A 19274-nucleotide genomic window follows, 5' to 3' on the forward strand; every position below is an offset into this window, starting at 1 on the left:
GCAAATCGAAAACTCGGCGCCTATGGCGAGCGGGGAGACCCTGCTTATCGAATATTGTATTTCTCAGAGCGTCAAGATTTACTATGCGTCAGGATATAATATGCAAGCGGACGCACATTCAACTCTGTATAAGAACACAGGATCGAGTTTCCAGTGCGGCTACCGAATTTGCATGGAAGTGAATTCTGCGTAAACTCGTGTCTTCATGCGATGTCAGCGCATATCGGTAAATAGAAGATGATTTAACTTGTAGTCACGCGAAATGTGCCCTCATTGAGTGTTTATCAGACACATACAGTAACTACACTTTGATAAAGACGGTGTCAAGAAAGGTTAACCCACAGCTGTTGCTAGTACATTCATACGTCAACCAGAAGAGGAATCCTTATTTCTTCCGCGCGGCTACTCCCGCTTTCTCTTCAGGGCAGGTTTCGTTGACTGAAAACGACCTCTCTTCGCAGCTGTAGCTCGACTTCCCATGCCGGCTTGTTGAAGCGAAATGATTTTGTGGGCCTTTACCGTTCTCCTCGGGCGTACGCCCCCCCCCCCCCCCCTTTTCTTTTTTTTTTCTGGGCTATCTTTGTTTTTCCCCTTCCCACAACGCGCTTCGTCCACACATTGTGATATCGCGTCGTTCCTCTTGTCAATATCATTTTATTCTTCTCTTCCTGTCTCCAAAGTTCTAAATAAACAGCGGCACAGGTAGTGTTTTCTGTGTGCTGCTGGGAAGTAACTGAAAAGAGCATTTCCCACACTTCCTGTAGTTGAAGTTCGCGGTTGCTAATCGCACATAGTAGTCCATTTCAATGTATATTATGCGAGGAAGAGCAGCGCACCGTTGGTCCTTACCGCAGCAATTTTAATAGCGCGACAATCGTATGCGATTTAACATTGCATTATTTATGGTTGTTATATAATTTTTATTCTTTTTCTATAAACTATGCATGTGTTTACATTTTAACAAGATGTTGTTTTCATTTTTTTAATTGTATAAAGTGCACAATAATGTAAAATAACTAGTAGCGCCGTTGTCGCAGAGCGGCAAAGTTAGAAAGCATCGTTGGGCGCGCACGCTCGATGTGTTGTTTTGTTTCGACAGTGAATACAAATACATGGTTGACTATCAGATTGCTTGGAACTGCGCCGGAACGTTCTAAGTTGTTCGGTGTTACACATTAGACGCTCTGGTGGCTCGTGAATCAATAAAAGAAAGAAAAAGATGGGGCACGCCCATGTTCGTCGTGTGTTTTCGAACTCCATGACAGTAAACAAAATGGCCGCCAGTTAGTACTGGATAGCGTGAATAAGCGCATGTGCAGCTCTGACCGGACTTTTTCTGCCGAGGCCTAGAAATAAACGACGCCCTCCGCCCATCTCAGTTACATTGTATTTTTTGCCGACATGAGTGCTTTACATGGCTGTGGACTGCAGTAAATTGCCGTTTCGCCGCTACCTTCTGAACTTCGTACTTTTCGTCACCGACTTCATTCAGACGAGTGTCCGCAACAGCAGCAAGATGCTTTACCTCGAAGACTACCTCGAAAGTGAGTTACGTTGGAGTTTTCTGCTGCTATTGCAAACATTTTCTTTGCTTCTGACCAACTAACTACTTGATCGTGTAAATGAAATGCGAGTGGCTATCTCGTTCTGAGCGCGCGCTATCGTTCGTTCTGCGCGACTGCAGTAGAGTTGTAGCAATTATGAACTCCTGTTTTGTACTCATGTTACTTTCTCTTCGTAGTGATCGAGCATCTTCCTCAGGAACTTCGAGACAGGTTCACAGAAATGCGTGAAATGGATCTGCAAGTCCAGAGTAAGTTGTTTTTGAGCTACCTTCACGACCATTCGAACGCCGGCTAGCATTGAGAGCTCACTTCGAAGTGTGCTGACGAGTAACATCTTAGCTGCACGGAAAAGAAATGTGCGTCGTATTGTCGCAATAAACTGTTTTCAAACTAGAAACTGAAGATTAGTAGAGAATGATTTATCTCAATTTAGTCGTCCCGAAACAGTTATGAAACCGATGTGTGAGCTTGACGAAGTACTGCCCACCTCAGATGCATTAGATATCTCACGTGAACTACACAGTTATGGTAGTATGGCTGTACACATTAACTTTTTAATGCAGCTTTACTTGCGGATGCTAGGATTTACTGCTAAGCACCTTGTTTTCAGACAATTCCTGCAGTACACGGCCCACTTGTTTCTAACATAAAGTTTCAGTTCATTTTTCTATTAAAGAAATTGTACTTGTGAGAGCTGTGCATACCTGGACCTGCTCTTGTGATAGGTATTTCATTACAGGGAGCAAATCTTGTAACGTCCATACCAGGAGGTATAATTCATCGTAGAAAGAACTGTGTTCACATTCAAGTTTTCCACTTGCAGATAATGCCACATTTTCAGGATGTGCGTTCAAACCCCAGATGGTTTTGTGTTAAACGCCACACTGAAATGAACGCGGTAGGATTGTGTGACGAGCGAAGCCTGTTTCAAAATAAAGTAAGCTTAATGTTTGACTCTGCGAATCTTTGCTCGTGGTTGTTCTCCTTCAGATGCCATGGACAGCTTGGACGAGCGAGTAAAGCAATTCTTTGCGAACGCCCGAAAGATGAAGCCCGAGCAGCGCGACATGGACTTCGACAAGATCCGAAAGGTGGCCTCTGCACCTCAGAGCAGTGCTATCTTGCAGCTCAGCGCATAAAAAGCTGCACCATCGCATTGCTCTTTGAAAGGCTTTTCACATGAGAAGTGTGGTAGTACTTGCCTTGGTTCGTCTTCGCACTTTTTGCGCTGCTTGTGCCTGACGGACGTGCTTGGTGTCGATGTGCAGTGGAGCACCGGTGTGCTTGTTGCATGTCCTTCTTGCAGGACTATTACAAGGCGCTTGAGGACGCAGATGAGAAAGTGCAAATTGCAAACCAGATTTACGACCTGGTAAGTTGGCAGCCCTTGTTTTTAAAACTTTGCCGAGGTGTGCCCGCATTGAAATATTTTCCATGCATGTGATTCTGGGGTTGGAAAATGCTAGAGTTTTTTGCACTGTAAGTTTAAGAGAGCTCCACTGATTTTCGTGCTCGGTAAATGCCATTTTATTTCCACCGCTCAATTCGAATATGGGATGTTGATTATGATGTCATCTAAAGCATTATAAATGCTGTGATTGCTGGCCGGGGATGGATGGCAGTGAGGTGTAGCCTCAGAGATCCTCAGACCACTTGAGGATGTTTGGGTTTGCCCATGGAAATGGCCTTGGAAGTCAATACTTATATTTACTTTCAGGCCTTATCTCGCAAACGTCTTTGCCTTTAAAATGTAGTAATCAGTATACTGAGTAATCAGTTTGGCCGTTTCAAGACTGGCTTCATTATTCTTTGCAGAGTGTGTGTGCCTGTGCAATAAATGTGCCAAGTTTTGCAACTACATGTTTCTGCTCAACTTTCTTGGTAGAATCAGTAGGGCATAGTGGTTTGTAAAAGATAGTTAACTCTGCTTTTATGTCCTTGCTTAGTCTGGCGTACATTTGTGGCATTCTCTTAGCAGCCAACGTAACTAGGGACAGGTGTAAATTTTTAGAGGATTTTTATGGTTGTTGATGTAGACAGAATATTGGTGTGGCTATATACAAATGTGTCGCCAGTGCACCTAGTCGCAGCTGAAAGTCGAGAGTTTTGTGTGAAGAAGCCAGAGAGGCGACCCCCAATATTTTATTTCAGTGTTGTGTGACTGACTGCAGTGCAGTGAATCTGCATTTGCTGCACCACTGTGTGTTCTGATAGCTTTGTTTTTGTTGTACTAACCTTCAGGTGGACCGTTACTTGCGGCGCCTGGACCAGGAGCTTCAGAAGTTCAAGATGGAGCTAGAGGCGGACAATGCGGGCATCACAGAAATCCTTGAGAGGAGTAAGAGCACCACTCCTGCTTTCTTCGTTTTTCTTTTTGTTTGTTTATTTGCATGCGTCATTAGTTTGTTTTTTTTCTTGAAGCCTTAACACACAGAAAACCATATTCCTACTGACACAGAGTTCACCTATGTATCGGGATGAAAAAGAAGCATGCAGATTCTCTCACGATGTGTATCGAGTTAAACGAGTTAAGGCATAGTGCTGTTTGGTGCTAAGTGAATCAGGTGTGTGGGTAGTGTACTGTTCGGGCTTCAGATAGGGCTTCAGTGGTCTACCTGCCTGTCAGTAACGGCTTCAGTCTGCACTTGTTTCCGATGATGAAACCGCACATCCGGCTACAATAAGTGCACACTAGACAATCACTATACAGATTCTCTTTGCGGGTTTCTTCACGAAACTGTACTACACTTTTTTCTTTAACTTTGTTCCACATCCCAATCTTTCGGTCGGAACTCACACCTAGTAACACAGGTGTTGAATATATAAAAAATAAAATAAGGGTATTACTTAGGAGTCAGGACACACACCTTGGAAACGTGCGCACTTGAAGGAGGGCTTACTGTAGTCGAAAGTATTGCAACGGAAGTCATGTTTATTGTGTAGCATTCTTGCACACTTGGAAAAATGACAATTTCTACTGTTTTTATTAGTCAAAGGTGTCTTTCACTCAGTGCTGTGAGCCCACCTCTGCACCTTTTCAACCACACACACTAGGTGCACACAAGACACTGGGTGGTATGTGTCTGCACCTCTCTCTCTCTCTTTTTGTTCCCCCCACCCCTTTCAGCATGGTTGAGGTTCCCACCCAGAGCGAGGCAGTTATTGAACTTAACTTCTTCGTCCTCTTCAGTAGGTGATGACATAAGAAGCCTACCGCATTGCTGGAGAGCAACATACAAGTTGTTTTGGGTGTCACTCAGCAAATGATGTCGCAGTATTTCCGACGATTCCTTCACAGCTTTCTTTGGTTAGAAGAGGAATGCTTGCTGCTTCGTGATGTCGTGCTACAGCCTTGCTCTGGTGCATTCAGTGGTTGGGTGGACTAATGTTTAATGTGTTCTTTTCCAATAGGGTCCCTAGAGCTGGACAAGCCACCACCGTCATCTGTGAAAGCTGAAAGTATGTTAAACATTGATACCAATGGAGGCTTATCAAGTGACTGCATGCATTTTGGTATCTATTACAACTTAATCTTGCACAGTGCTTGCTTACATGGTACGTTTTTGATGTCTTACAAGAGCAGTGCACATTGTATGCTGCTGGTTACGCTCAGTCCCGCACTCATGTGAGATGTCTTGAATACTAATGTTGTACAGAGACATATTTGGGAGTTTTAGGCCAGCATGCATGCTGACTTTGCCCATTGGAGTGGTTTTAACAGTTATGATAGGAGCGTGAGCCTATCCTAACATTTTTCTTGTATGCTCAACTGCACCATTCTTTTCATGAATCTATTTCTGGGTTGTGAGTAAGCCTTTCAGATGAGTTAAAAACTGTGGGGTGACTCAGTGGATATTGTGCCCCGGTACTGAGCGTGGGTTTCAACCTTGCGGTCGTAGCCACAGTTTGATAAGCCTAAAATGAGAATACACTCACGTACCAGAACTTTGGTGCATAATAACCATCCCCAAGTTGGAATTACTGGAGAGCCCTCCATTACATTAGGCTTCATAATTGCTCATTGGACTTGGCACATTAAAATCTATACATTTATTTATTCTCGGTGCCTCAAAGGCCCATGTAATGGTCCTTTGTATGAGGGGTGGGCACACCTGTTTACAGACGACTTGTTCAATGATGCGCTTGAAGCCGCCATCATTACTGTTGGTGACAGCAGTAGCATCGTTCCAAGCAGTGTGTCTTGGCAACCCAAAACACCTCACCGCACTGTGCACAGAGCGCAAGCACGTGGCGACCTCTCTGGGTGGCTCGTCGATGAGTGGCAGCGGACAGCAGCCAGAGAAGCGCCAGGCCACGGAGCGGGTCCTCCCGTTGGCCGGCGAGGTGTCGGGCGGCCGACCAATGGCCGCCGCAGTGGGTGCTGCGGCAGGCACCGCAACACTGGCACCTGCAGACAGGCTGCTCATTCCACCCTCGGCCCTCACCTACGGCCTGGGCAGCAACGCCATTGCTGCAGCTGCGTCACAGGCCATCGCTGCCACGCAGCAGGCAAGCATTGTCACTCTTTGTTAATGGGGCACGGAGGTTGCTTCCCTTCAAAATTATAGAGGTCCGTGTACTATGCGATGTCAGTGCACAACCCCAGGTGGTCGAAATTTCCGGAGCCCTTCACTACGGCGTCCCTCATAGCCTGAGTCGCTTTGGGACATTAAACCCCTATAAACCACAAACCTTCCACTTTTAATTCTTAGTGAAAATCAGTTCTTTGGCTCTTTATGGCTTTGTCGGTGTTTTGGGGGCACGAAAACATACATTTAGTGTAGAGGAAATTGGATTTAAAAAGGAAACGCATTTTTTACTGTTGCTCGATGCAAACTTATGATGTCAATTCCTAAAAGGGCTCTGCAATCACAGTAATGAAGTGAATGGCAGCGTGGCCTGGCCTTGGACACGTGCAATGAAAGGAAGGTATTAAAGACATTTTGCAGTTTGCTTGTGATGACGGCCGCTGGCAGTGACGCCTGTAGTTCACTTCTTGATCTTTTCTCGATTACATAAGCTCTTTATGGAAAGTAGCCTCTCTCTCACTAGACAGCAATAATTTATTGATGTACACAATCTTCATCTCATCCTCATTGTCCCTTTAACTCAGTAATAGTACTAGTTGCCACAAGTAGTGAGACGCCTTTAGTGTGGTGCCATAGAGATAGATAAAGCTGGGCTGAAGACAGCGAGTCCTCAACATCAAGCAGCATCCAGACAGAGCATGCAACATAGTTGGAACCTATCCCGGCTGTGGCAGTCACATTTCGGTGGAGACAAAATGCTAAAAAGGCCCGTATACTGTGCGATGCCAGTGCACCTTAAAGATCACCAGGCAGTCTAAATTATCCGGAGCCTTCCACTACGGTGTCCCTCGTAGCCTGAGTCGCTTTGGGAAATTAAACCCGACAAAACCATACTTGGAACCCATGACTTAGCGTATATAAAGTAGAACAGCCAGCATGCACAAAGCATAAATAGTATCAGGTGTTGTGTCGCTCATAAAAAAAAAAAAAAAAATCTGTGCCTAAGCACTTAACTTATTCAGCCTCGATCTCCGCACAGAGGTGGCATTTGCCTGAACCTATGAGAATTAATCGAGAGCCCGCATCGGCATCGTATGTGGTGATTCCAGATTAAAAAAAAAAAGCAGTTTCGCAACAGTTGTACCAACAGTGTCATATCTGTCCCCCGTAAGGTTGGAGAGCACTCATGGTTTTGCGTCTTTTCTTTTTTTTGGTCCGGCTTTCCGTATGCAATGCAGACTAATAGTTAATTCTCATTGATTCAGGCACGCCCCACGCCCAAATATAGTATTAAACAAAACACACTGCCAAATATCACCTGTAGGCTAAATTTCAGTGCAAACAAGCCAGAAGTTAGTCCAAGGGAATTTTTCTCCAGCTTTCTCTGAGCGATGCAACACTGGGTACAAGCAGTTGGCAGTGCAGTGGTCTTTGACTGCAGTGGCTCAGTGGCTGTAGTGCCTTGGTGCCAAGAATGTGGCCACAAACTCTGCACTCAGTTGCAGCAGTTGCGTTTCAATGGGAGTAAAGTGCAAAACATTCGTGGCAAAAACAGAAGAGGTGGCAAAAAACTTTTAAAATACCATTTCCAATCTTGTGTGCCTGCATCATGCCCTCGCTCTTTTCAATTACCTCTCCATTGCAAAGGCATTTTTTTATGTGACAGAGGGTGCTTTTATGTAAAAAATATTGGGGCACACCTGACATCCACACTCATGCTTTTTGGGGGCACTCACGATAAGATACAATTTTCATGGTTCATTCAGATTTCCTTTAGAGCAAGTGTGCTGTAAATCAATAAGAGACAGAAGCAGCAGTTCATATAAAAGAATGCAAAACTGCTGGAAGATGACTGGTGGCTTCAAACTAGCGAAAACTATGGTAACATGCACTGAAATCAAAATCGCTACCTTATGTATCAAAATAAGCTTAAAAACCCATGCTTTTCAGTGGTCTTTGACATAATGCGTGCTAGTGAAGGTTCTGTATTTAGAACTGCACTAAAAAAATGTTAAAACTGAGGTGGAATTTGGTTTTTTTAAAGCTGAGTCAAGAATTGCAGGTTGTCAGCTTGGCACCATGGGTATTTGATCGGCCATTTTATGAAAGCCATGATGTGAAAGCTTTAAAGTTACAACAATTTGTACTGTTGACTGTGAAGTTCTGGGGAAATTTTATGCTGTACACTTGTTTCTTTGTGCTGCTTTTTAGAGCCAGCATATTGCTGCTGCAGTGTGGTCATTTGTGCCTCACTTATTTGTGCAGCCATAAATAACATGATGATCATTTTGCACCGAGGCCAAGTGTAACAAAATACATTTTTTCATGCATGATCACTACAGGCTTTCCAACATAAGTGGCTGTGACAGGTAGAGGAACCAGTGGGCTAGCTGTGCTCACGTTCTATTTTGTTTGGTCTTTTTGCAAGCTTTAATGTGGATCCACAGTGTAGCATCAGGATATCCTTCCCTAACATGGCTTTCTTTCTTTCCGCCTTCGATGGTACCTCGTGCAGATGCAGCAAGGCCGGCGTACGGCCAGCCTCAAGGCAAGCTACGAGGCCATCAACGCCTCTCTGCAGAGCCTCACCTCCCGGGAGTTCACCATGGGCTCGAAGGACATTGGCTCCCTGACCTCCCTGACCCCACCGCCAGCCCCGACCCCGCCCCAGGTCATGGCCAACCCCTCACCAGCTGCCGCTGTCGTGATGCCCCCTACACCTGCCCCCGAACCAAAGCGATCCTCGTCCAAAAAGTGAGACATGCTTCACAACTTATGCATACTGCGTATTGTACCTCACAGTCCTCATGCAGTACAGTTGAACCCACATGTATCAAACTCAAGAAGATATAACAGGAAATTCGGTAAAGAGTATTGGCAGTAACTTTAACAGCGTGCAAACAAATCGAGCGAGCAAAATTTTATTTCTATGATAGCACTTACTGCGCACAGATTGCTGAGCGAAATAAGTCGCAAATTTTTTGTCTCTTCATCCCCATTGCCTTGCAGAGAACACATTTTTCAATGTTATTGATGGACCCTGAACAGCTGAGACTGCAGCCTTCTATCAACACATAATAGCAACAAACCTTGCTGATTGTATGGAGCACGTCGAAGCATGTGGGCACAGGTGCTCTCAAGTCCTCGTCACAGTTTGCATCAGGGGTTGCTGGTTATCCACAACGTCGGCAATGATGTCTTCATCCGCAAGCTCCCCTGCAGTCTCAATGTTGTCGTTCACGGAGACAGTCTCTTATGGCTGCCTCATCACAAATATGCAAGGAAATTCGAACATCTGGTTTCACAAATCAAGACCCACAATGACTTCGTCGAGCTCACCTGGCGAAGAATTTGCTCCATCTTCTCGGGAAAACAGAGACCAGAATGTTGGAAGAGAGCCGCAAGGACTGGGCCTCCAAGACTGGGACCAAGATGCAAAACCAACTAGCCCATTCAGCTGCTTTACTGACAATGACCTCTTCTCTGCTTTAGTCCAAATTTCAGCCTTGTTCTTCAAAACGGTGTTCAGCATGCTTCTAGGAATCTTGTACACTGCGGTGACTTTGGATTTCTTCTCTCCTCATTCAAATCGCTTGATGATTTTCATTTTCATGGAAAAGGGAGGTTCTGCTGTTTCACGGCTGCCATGCGCGCACACAGAGACAACGAAAGCCATGCGAAATTGCTGATGGCAGCACGGCGCACTGCACATGCGAACTGCGAGCCAACGCTGGCAAAACTGGCACTGTGCCAGAATGTATGTTCTGGTTGGCTGGCTACGTGCCCGCCGCCTATGTCATGGAAAATCACTTCACCATTGAGTGAGGCAAAGACTGCTGCCTGTCATCTGAGCGAGCGCAGCTTGGCACTCAAAAGTTCAATATACAGTTAAATCTGGAGTAACGAACCTCCATATAGCGAATTCCTCGATAGTACAAAGTTTCTCAGTTCTCCAACACCGCCCCCATTGATGCGCATGTATTTGAGACCTCCATGTAACGAAGGTGTTGCGGCCACTATCTGTCAGCTTGTGCTGAGTTATAAAAATTTGGCAGAAAAGTTTCATGGTGATAAAGCACGGACATGTCACATTAGAGGAACATCTGTGATCGCAACGAGCAACCGCAGTTGACGCAACGTGCCGTGATCCATCGCTGTCAGCGCATCTCCGCTGCATTCGCTTTCGGAATGTTTTACCACGTGGCACTAAAGCAGTCGTGCTCAAAAGCAGTGAAAAATATTAGGGCATAGCACACAAAAAAAAAAATGGCAGAAGCAGTGCGCATCCTTTGCCACCGCACAGTGGCTCACGCAATTGCGGCTCCGATAGCTCTCGCGCATCGGGAGTAGGGATGGCGGAGAGCACCGGTGGCGCAAGGCGAAGAATCCTTTTCCTGGGGCAACAGCGGCGGGCAAACCGAGAGACGGAACATGCAGGAAGAAGCATGTGCCTCCACGGCCCGTCTAGCGTAGACTGCGCTACCGCGCGCTCTCCACTCTCACCGATTAGAGAGATTTAGCATAGCGCCATCTGCTTGGGGAACCATTACGCATGTACACATTGCCCTCAGGGTGCCAGAAGGCTCCGGCCAGCTGATTGCAAGCCTGCCCAGTCGAGACTAATTAGCGTGTGCGCACTGGCGACGTGCAGACGGTGGATCATGCTATACGAGATCTCTCCACTGATGCACACCGCTGTGCCAGTTGCGGAGTGAGCGTACCGGCTGTAGCGCGGCCAAAGACACCTGGCAGGTACAAATCTCGGTGCCGCGCTTCCACCTGCTCGCGTCTGTTGCTGCAGGAGTGTAGGCACACCGCGCGGAGTCGGGGCTTTGGTTGCGCACGCGCCGTGATGCCATTCCAGGGCAGGTAGGCTTCACTGAAACTTTTCTTGCTTGCACAGACAGACATTACAGGCATGAATTAACATGTCACAGAGGGCCACTGCAGATTTGTACATTCACTCATTAGCTGATAACACCAATAGTTTTGGCTTTGCTATGTGTCCGATTTCAGAATGGGGTACAGACGTCTAGCGCATTGTGTGATTTACTGTTGAGGATTAGAGTACTGTACTCTCCTCTCTCTTTATTTGGTTTATTTTGGGCTTCACATGAGGAGAACATATGCACTTAATGTTACTAGTACAAACAATTTCAATAAAATCTGCAAATGAGGGATAGTGCTGAAACAAAGTACCAGTACAATATCGAGGGCATATCAGCATAGCATAATTGCATAGTTTCACAGCTCATCATGTTCGTTGATTACAGAATTCTAAGCCCTTGAGTAAATGTTTTGATTAGTAATCAAAACAAAGGTGGTTTAGGTAAAATATTGTACTCATTAATTGCAGTGTCAGGAAATGAAAACTACACTAAGCTATTGCGTGCAGGTGTAGGCTGTACTTTTTGAGAGTGAATTAAGAAAAAGTATGCGTGAGTTTCGGCATGCTGGAATTGGACTATTGAAATCGGGAAGCATGTGGTGTTTTGTAACAGCGAGCTAGGGCTCACCTGTTTCGAGGTGCCTGGAAGGACAGCAGCTGTTGCAGTCTGTTGAAGTTGATAATTTCAATGTGCAACCTGCAGGCAAGGCCGAGCGTCGAGCCAGCAGCAGCAGCCTGCCCTGGCGCCCGCGAGCGAGGACTCTGGGGACTCCCTGCTGCTTCTTGGCGGGGGAGCGGATGAGGCGAGCCTGGACTGGGGCTGCGACCCCAATGAACCCCGCTACTGCATCTGCAACCAGGTGTCCTACGGTGACATGGTGGCCTGCGACAATGATGATGTGAGTAGTCGTGCGCAGTGCGCCCCAGCACATTGTAGCCTCAGTTACCAGTGTTTGGATCTAATGAGGAAACCAAGGAGGTCAATGGCGGTGGTTGCGGTGTTCAGAGACGTAAAGGCCCTTCATGGCGCTTACGCGCTTCACTTTTTTAAGTATCGGCAATATTTGACACACGCCGACACCTTTTTCTGCTTCCGCAAATGACTTTTCTGGTACCTTTTTCGGGTTTTTGTCGAAAGTCGCCGTCAATTTTATTTCTGCCTGTATTTGTGCACCTGTACCTCTGCTCGCCTCTGCGTAGCGTACTTCAGCAGTCAAGCAAATTTTGTGTTATCCCGCCACTACGGTGTTTTTCGGCCTCTAAAGGGTTTGGCCCACGCTCTCTTCTAGGCAAAGTAGTGAACTACTCTGTAGCGGGTAGGGCGATGGTGTCGACTCGTTTCGAAAATACAAAATGGCAGCTCTTGCATTCTAGATTGGAAGGCGGATATACTGTGTGAGAGGCTTTGGAGAGAAGGAAGCACAGGGTGGAGGGGAGGTTGGTGGTGCTTAACCTAGAGCTTTAAAGGGGCAGGCAGGATTAGCCTTACATTGAACAGGTCATCAATTGCTCCACCTTTGTCACCATGGTATAAACTACATACAATCCTGCCACTGCTCTAGAAGGGCAGTGTCTTTTAAGAACTTCAAAATGAGCCTTATGAATGCACGCCTCTTAGTGTGTAAACCTTCAGGGAACATGACCTGAATAGCGCCGTCCAGAGACATATTTCTGCGCAGTTCCTTGGGCTGCGCAGAAATGTCATGCTCCCGAGAAAAACACGGCCATACTATGCGAAAGGGAAGGGAGGTCGATGTCATTAATTAAGCCCAGTTGTGAAGCGCTGCATGATTCTGCACCCAAAAGTGTAATGCTGTAATATAAGCATGATGAAATAAGGGCTAAACATGCTGGCCAGCGCTTTACAGTACACTGTGTCTTCGAGAGGGCCACTTCAGCATTCTTTTGACGCAATAGCGTTTAAGGCCGCGTTGTCCAGAAAATCTGGTGTCGGTGTTGTGAGTGAAAAATCACGAGCGTGACTGTGGCAGGCGGTGCCCAGGGGGCAACCTAGGAGGCAGGTGGGCCACCTATGTCACGTGACCTTGAAGCGTCATCACAACCTGCCCACCGGATAGTGAGCAGAGTCCCCATGTGGCAGGTGGCAGTTAAAGTAATGATTGGTGGCCACTCGAGAAGAGTAACCTGGGCCGCACAAGGCCTCTGCTGGGACTGCCATTGCAGGACAGTGGCGCATCACTTAAGGGGGGAAGCAAGGATCAGATCGCGATTTTCGCGAAAAAAATCGATTTTTGAAAAGTACACTTTTCAGAATCTACAGCATCATTTCTATCTTGTACTGAAATATTTCACCGAAAAACAAACTCCTAGCACTAAAAATAAATATATTTGTCGGTGCCGGCATCCACACATCCGCCGGAAATCTCGACTGCTCGGATTTCCCGCCATGGAGCGCCGCCATTTTGGTATCGTTAGAAAGCCCGACTCTGCGCGTTGTAAGGCGCCTCCTCATTGGCCGACGCCGCGGCATAATGGCGGCTGAGGCAAGGAGCGTCTGCTTTTGTCCGCTGCTGGGAAGCCTTTCTGGCCTTTCCTTCTCTTGTGTTTCGAGGACTTCGACCACGTGCAATGAATCCGCGCACGTTCGAAATGAAGTACTGGACGAAGCATGCCTACGGGAAGCGGAAACGCAAGCACGTCACAGCATGGAAGAAGCGGCGATTGTCAGCGGGTGGTTCGGCCGAGCCGAGCGTCTGTTCAGAATCGGCGGAGTACGCGCCCAACGTGCTGTGCGATCTCTCGTCTAACGTGCTGCGGGATCTTGCGCCGAGCCGAGCACCAGCCAGCGATAGTGAGACAAACCATGGTCTTTTGCCGTTGAAGCGCGGGCGCAGTGTTACTTCACCGGTGACGATCGACATGCCAGTGAGTCTCGCCGTACGCGAGCGTCCCGCCATACGGAAGCGTCCCGTCGCAAGTTCGTCCAGCACAGATCACGGAGTGGGCTTGCAGCCTGCAGAGCATCAGAGATGCGCTTCCGCGGTGAGTCGTTCAACGCCGAAATGTCTCCGCAGCCAACAACTGCCAGTGAAGGCAGTCCCATGCCATCGACGAGTTCCGGCGCTTCGACGGAGCTGCAACGCGGGCGCACGCTCGCTGCCGCGGATGCGCCGGCGGCCGTCCTTGCCGCTCATCGCAGTGTTGACTGTTCGCCCAGTGAACGTCACACTATTCAAGCTCACCTGAAAACACGATTTGTGTCCGCGGGAACTGCAGAACTGCAATCGTCGAGAGTTCGCGAATCGCTTCGCGCGGTTTCAGCAATGGAGCGCAAGCTCGGGCTGACTGGCTCACAGGAAAATGCCATTCCCGCACCTCCAGAAGAGGAGTTTATGCTTGTTCAAGTTGCTAAGAGGGCTAAGAAGTCACCTGCTGCCACGGACACCAAATTTTACAATGCAGGAGCATTCTAGACAGTGTGTGCCAGTATGGAACTTTGAGGCTTGCTTTCTCAAAAGTTTGTTTTGGGCTTATCACCTCGCTCGTGGAAAACATAGCACGGCAATGGGAGCACAGATTTTAATCCTGTTTGTTTTGTTGCAATTGCTGAAGTGTGCCTTATGTCAAGACAGTCTCAGATTTACCATTTAAGCTCACCATTTTTTATTACACAATAATTGGAGCATGATACATTTTAAACATAAAGGGAAGGTGAATACTATGTCATTTAGAAGAAGAGTAGAGAAATTTAAAAAGAAATTAAGAGAATCTTGACTTAGACTATACTTCTTAGTAACTGTTAAAAACATTTACAGACCCATAACCTATTTTGCTCTCACGCTAGGCTTTCCACGAGCAAGCAACATGTGAGCAATATATAAATAATGATAAAATAAAAACTACTGAAGATATTATTGTGAAACTTTGTAGCTCTCTGTTTGATGCTATTTCAAACCTGTCTGCCAAATTTCATCACTCTAAGTTAAAAAATGAAAAAGTTTGTTCGATCCCCTCATCCCCCCTTAACCGCTGCACCACTGCACCAGGAGGGGTATGAGGACTCCCTGGAATCGATTAATGTAAATTAGAGAATGACCTTCTGCATACATGGAGATTAACCCATTACACTATCATATCATACCCTAAAGTTGGAGCCTAAGTGTCCCCTCCAATTTTTTTTTACCATGAAGCACAAAGTGCCACTGTGCTTGCTGCATTAACTGTATATTGCCCCATCTCACAGACCTCACTAGCCAAAAGAAGTTGGAACTTCTTGAGCTGCCTTGTCAGTGTCGCTTGCATTGGATGTTTCGCCATGTGGTGTAGGCACATTCTGCAGTCCAGGCAGAATTGTCAAAGGCGATGCTTCAGCCAGCACAACTGATCAAAACTGGCCTGGCTCACAAGGAAATAAAGGCGACCGAGTCTGATTAATTTCTGCCATGTGAGGCAAGCACAGGTATGCAAGGAAACATGGCAGAACTGGCTGATATAAATGAATAACCAGAAAGGTTTTAATGTGGAGGAGATCTTATACTAACTTTCAGGCTTTGTAAAGAGAAGTGGTGAACCACCCATCAGCACATTTGGAACACTGCACTTCGAGTATATATGTGTTGTGTGTGCTTTTCAAGTAAACACTGGGTGGCATATTTCTCAAGATGTCTCCTCTTCAATTATAGTACAGCATAAAATTTCTGATTGAAGACCTGTCAGGTGCTACCTTGTTCCAATAATGACAAGCTTAATTTGTAGCACATCTTTGCATTTTCAGCATTGTTTGCCAACCTAAAAGATTAGACATGCTCCCGAGTGCTTCTATATTAATGTTTTATTGTTCCAAAGTGCTCCAGATTGGAAATTTTAGTGCTCCAAAAAATTGCCCCGGATTGCATTTTACCAGCACAGTAGAACCCCGCTATAGTAGACTCGGATATACAGTGAAACCTCATTATAGAGAACAAGTAAAAAACCGTAAGATACTAGTTCACTATAGCCGAAGTTCATAATATAAAATTTCGTCAGAAACGTGCGTAACAGCGGTACAATTTAGTTATTAGTTATTGAAGAGCCAGCGATTCTGGAGATCCTTACTAGAGAAACGGAGGGGTGTATTCCCAGTTTTGGGCGACGTTTCAAAGGCGCTCGCAGCTATTCCGAAGGCCGCAAAAAAAATACCGAGCGTCAGTTGCGTTGGCTTCCCCGCAGAGCACCGCGAGCTCAGGTCGAGCGCCGGCTGCGGTGGCTTCCCCGCATCCTAGGCGTGTCGCGTGGAAAGCGGTATATCAGAGCGAAAGCTATCGCTGTTTTCACCACCTCCGCGAGTGCCGACATGAGCGCAGGATTGTTACCGCAAGCTTACAACCATCCGCGCTGCTGCTTCCAGTGCGCTATCGACGGATACCAGAGGCGTGAACGCGTGCAGACTACCGGACGGCTACCCTACACGCCGCTGTTGGCGAGCGCGAGATAAATTGCGCACCTTTTCGCGAACGCTTGTCGCATCACCACCACTCACTTGTGTAGTGCGGCGAAGCCCGCCGCCTGCCATTCGAACGGGCACAGTTTGCGCTGGGGGAGTTCGCTACACCCGTTTCATGTCCAACCGCGTTCGATATATAAAGTATAAATTGCATGAGTTTGTCAAAAATATTTACGAAGAGTTCGTTATATCCAGTAGTTCGTAATGTCCCTGTTCGTTATATCGAGGTTTGATACAAAGTGAAACTGCGGTCCCATTTCAGCTCCTTAGACGACTACATCTTTTTTGGTTATAGTGAAGATTTTAAAAAGAAAGCGGCTATAGTTAAGAGGGTATGGCCGTTGCGACGTTCCTGCCGCGGAATGATGACAACGCGGCACGCGCGAGGCCGACATTCGGAGGCAAATGCATACCAAAGACGATAAAGCGGTGCTCTTTGAGATAGCTTCACCACCCAGCTCGAAAACTGTGTGGAGAAGCCAACTTCATTAAGTCCTTGGGGGGGGGGGGGGCTGAAGCAAAACGTGCTGCGCACACGAAAAAAAAAAAGTTAAGCTAGCTATGAACGTATAAGGGAGACGTGGGTTGCTGAGAAAGGAAAGCACTCATACGTTAACTAGCACCGACCAAGAATCTTGTCAACTTTGTTGTGGGGTTGACTTTGGGAGATATAAATACGTTCTCCCCACTTAATCGCGGCTGACACGGCTCAAAGCCGCCCGGACCCCACCCCGTGATCGCGTACGCTACCGAGCGCACGCCAACCACGGCGGGCCTTGCTCTGAGGGAACAAAGGAACGACACATTGGCTGACACAAACAGGCATTTATTTCTACAGAAACAATAACGCCACCTAGCAACAAGGTACGCTAATGAGTCAAGGACGTCCGACTCACCAGCAAGGTTCTGAGCGAATGCTCGCCCACGTTAGGGCAAGGGATACTCCGAAGGCCGGACGGGACGAGTACGGGAGCGGATCTTGAATCTTGTCATCTTTGAATCTTGTCATATTTGGATCTTGTCATATTTGGATCTTATGCTGTTGCCTAACAACAGTGATGCCACTTAACACTTAAAAAAAGAAATGAAATCAATATCCATGACTGGGAGTCGAACCCGCAACAGATCAGCTTTTCAGGCTGCTGCACGAGAGCTCTAGGCTATCGCCACAGCCGACTGCAACCCACTCTTGCGCTGTGCATTGTACAGCCTTCTTCGTACACTAATACTGCATCGGCTGTTTCGGGCTTGGATGCATGTGCTATGCATTGCTCAGTCTTCTTCTTTCGCTGCTCAAGAGCACTAGGCTATCCCGACAGCTGAACGTGCTTCCTGTTAAGCTGCAACCCACTGTCATGCTGTGCATTGCATACCGCGTTCTTCGTCCACTAATACTGCTTCAGGGCTTAGGACTCGTGCTTTTGCATTATAATTGGTATAACCAAGTTAGAGTCCGGACTTTTTTTAAAACTGGGATGGAATACCGCTTCGTTATATACTGTGCGAAGAAACCACTGCATCGTTTTCACCTACCTCACTACGCAAGGTGCAGCAGGAGTGTATGCTTGTCACTTACTAAACTCATCTGGATGCACTGTTCATTAGTGAACTAAACTTCACTAAACCATGCCTGGTGCAAAACATCAGAGTTTCTTAAAGTGAAATAGAGACATGTCCAGAATGGTTGCACCACTATTAAAGCAACTTTACTTAGCTTGACATTCTCTTTTTTACAGCTATATTTCAGGAAATAAATGGGCACGTGCAGCTAAGAATTCTCTTATTTAAGCAAACATCCCTTCTAGTAAAGAATGTTTAACTTAGAAAAAAAAAAGGTGTGATTATTTTTGAATTAGTATAGCCTCAAATGAGATGATGAACATGCATCTGATTGTGCTCTCTTTTTTCTGGGCTTTCTCGCAGTGTCCATTCGAGTGGTTCCACTACCAGTGCGTGGGAATCACACAGCCACCGAAGGGCAAGTGGTTCTGCCCCCAGTGCACTTCGGCCATGAAGCGGAGGGGGCGCAGGGACCGCTGAGTACTTTGCAAAAATAAAGGACACATTGTCAGCGTTGCTCGGCTTTGTACACTGCTTCCACACCTCTGCGTCCACTGTGGTTACAAGTAGTTGATGGGTCTGTTCTGGTGTCTACTGGCAGTTGTAACTTGTAAGTGCTTGTGGTGGTCGTATTACTTCACTCGAGCTGCCAAAAAAATTGGAAATCATGCTCAATCTGCCAAGGTCTTAGAGTTCTGACCTTGAATCACTATGGTGGTTATGTCTTAGATCCCCGAGCATCAGTAAAGGTGGCTGAGGATAACCAGCATGTTTGCATGTGCTGATTGCTGTTTTGCTATGCATCACATGGAAATCAAAAGGCAGCACTCGGATAAGCCCCAGTGCACAAAAAAGCACGCATGGCAGTTTATTGATTTTCGGGTATTCACAGCATCCTTGGTTCCCTTGTCTTGCAACAAAGTGTATGGTAGCTGAACAGGACATGGTACTTATGAGTGTATGCACAAATGTGCATATTTATGTGAAGATTCATTTGGCAGCTGTCTAGCTAGTCTGTGCCTCAAATGTGAATGCTGGCCTTCATTTGAACTGTGTGCAGCATCATAGTGAAATAAGATCAGAAGAGGCACAAAATTTATGAAGTATTCCTAATTACCTACCTACAAAAGCAGGATATTTACTTTTGTTGCGTGATGGAGAAGCCCTGAAAGGTGTATAACAGTGAAGGATGTGGAACTGAAACGGAATTGGAGTTCATGATATCGTCAAGGGCTCTGTGTCGCAGAAAAGCTGGCAGGGGCGTTAGCGGCGGCAAAAAATCCACAAAA

General features: G+C 46.6%; 1 protein-coding gene across 1 annotated transcript; it reads left to right on the top strand.

Annotated features, from left to right (window-relative positions):
* The first annotated feature begins 1033 nt into the window (after positions 1–1033).
* On the top strand, positions 1034–18501 carry Ing3 (Inhibitor of growth family, member 3). Its single transcript, XM_077641994.1, has 10 exons — positions 1034–1544; positions 1742–1813; positions 2556–2656; positions 2872–2937; positions 3807–3903; positions 4977–5024; positions 5803–6074; positions 8610–8848; positions 11686–11881; positions 18349–18501. Exons 1-10 carry the CDS (start codon positions 1415–1417, stop codon positions 18463–18465), a joined length of 1338 nt encoding a protein of 445 aa, XP_077498120.1. The 5' UTR covers positions 1034–1414; the 3' UTR covers positions 18466–18501.
* Positions 18502–19274: the final 773 nt, after the last annotated feature.

This window comes from Amblyomma americanum, chromosome 10, assembly GCF_052857255.1.
Source record: "Amblyomma americanum isolate KBUSLIRL-KWMA chromosome 10, ASM5285725v1, whole genome shotgun sequence".
Taxonomy (NCBI): Eukaryota; Metazoa; Arthropoda; class Arachnida; order Ixodida; family Ixodidae; genus Amblyomma; species Amblyomma americanum.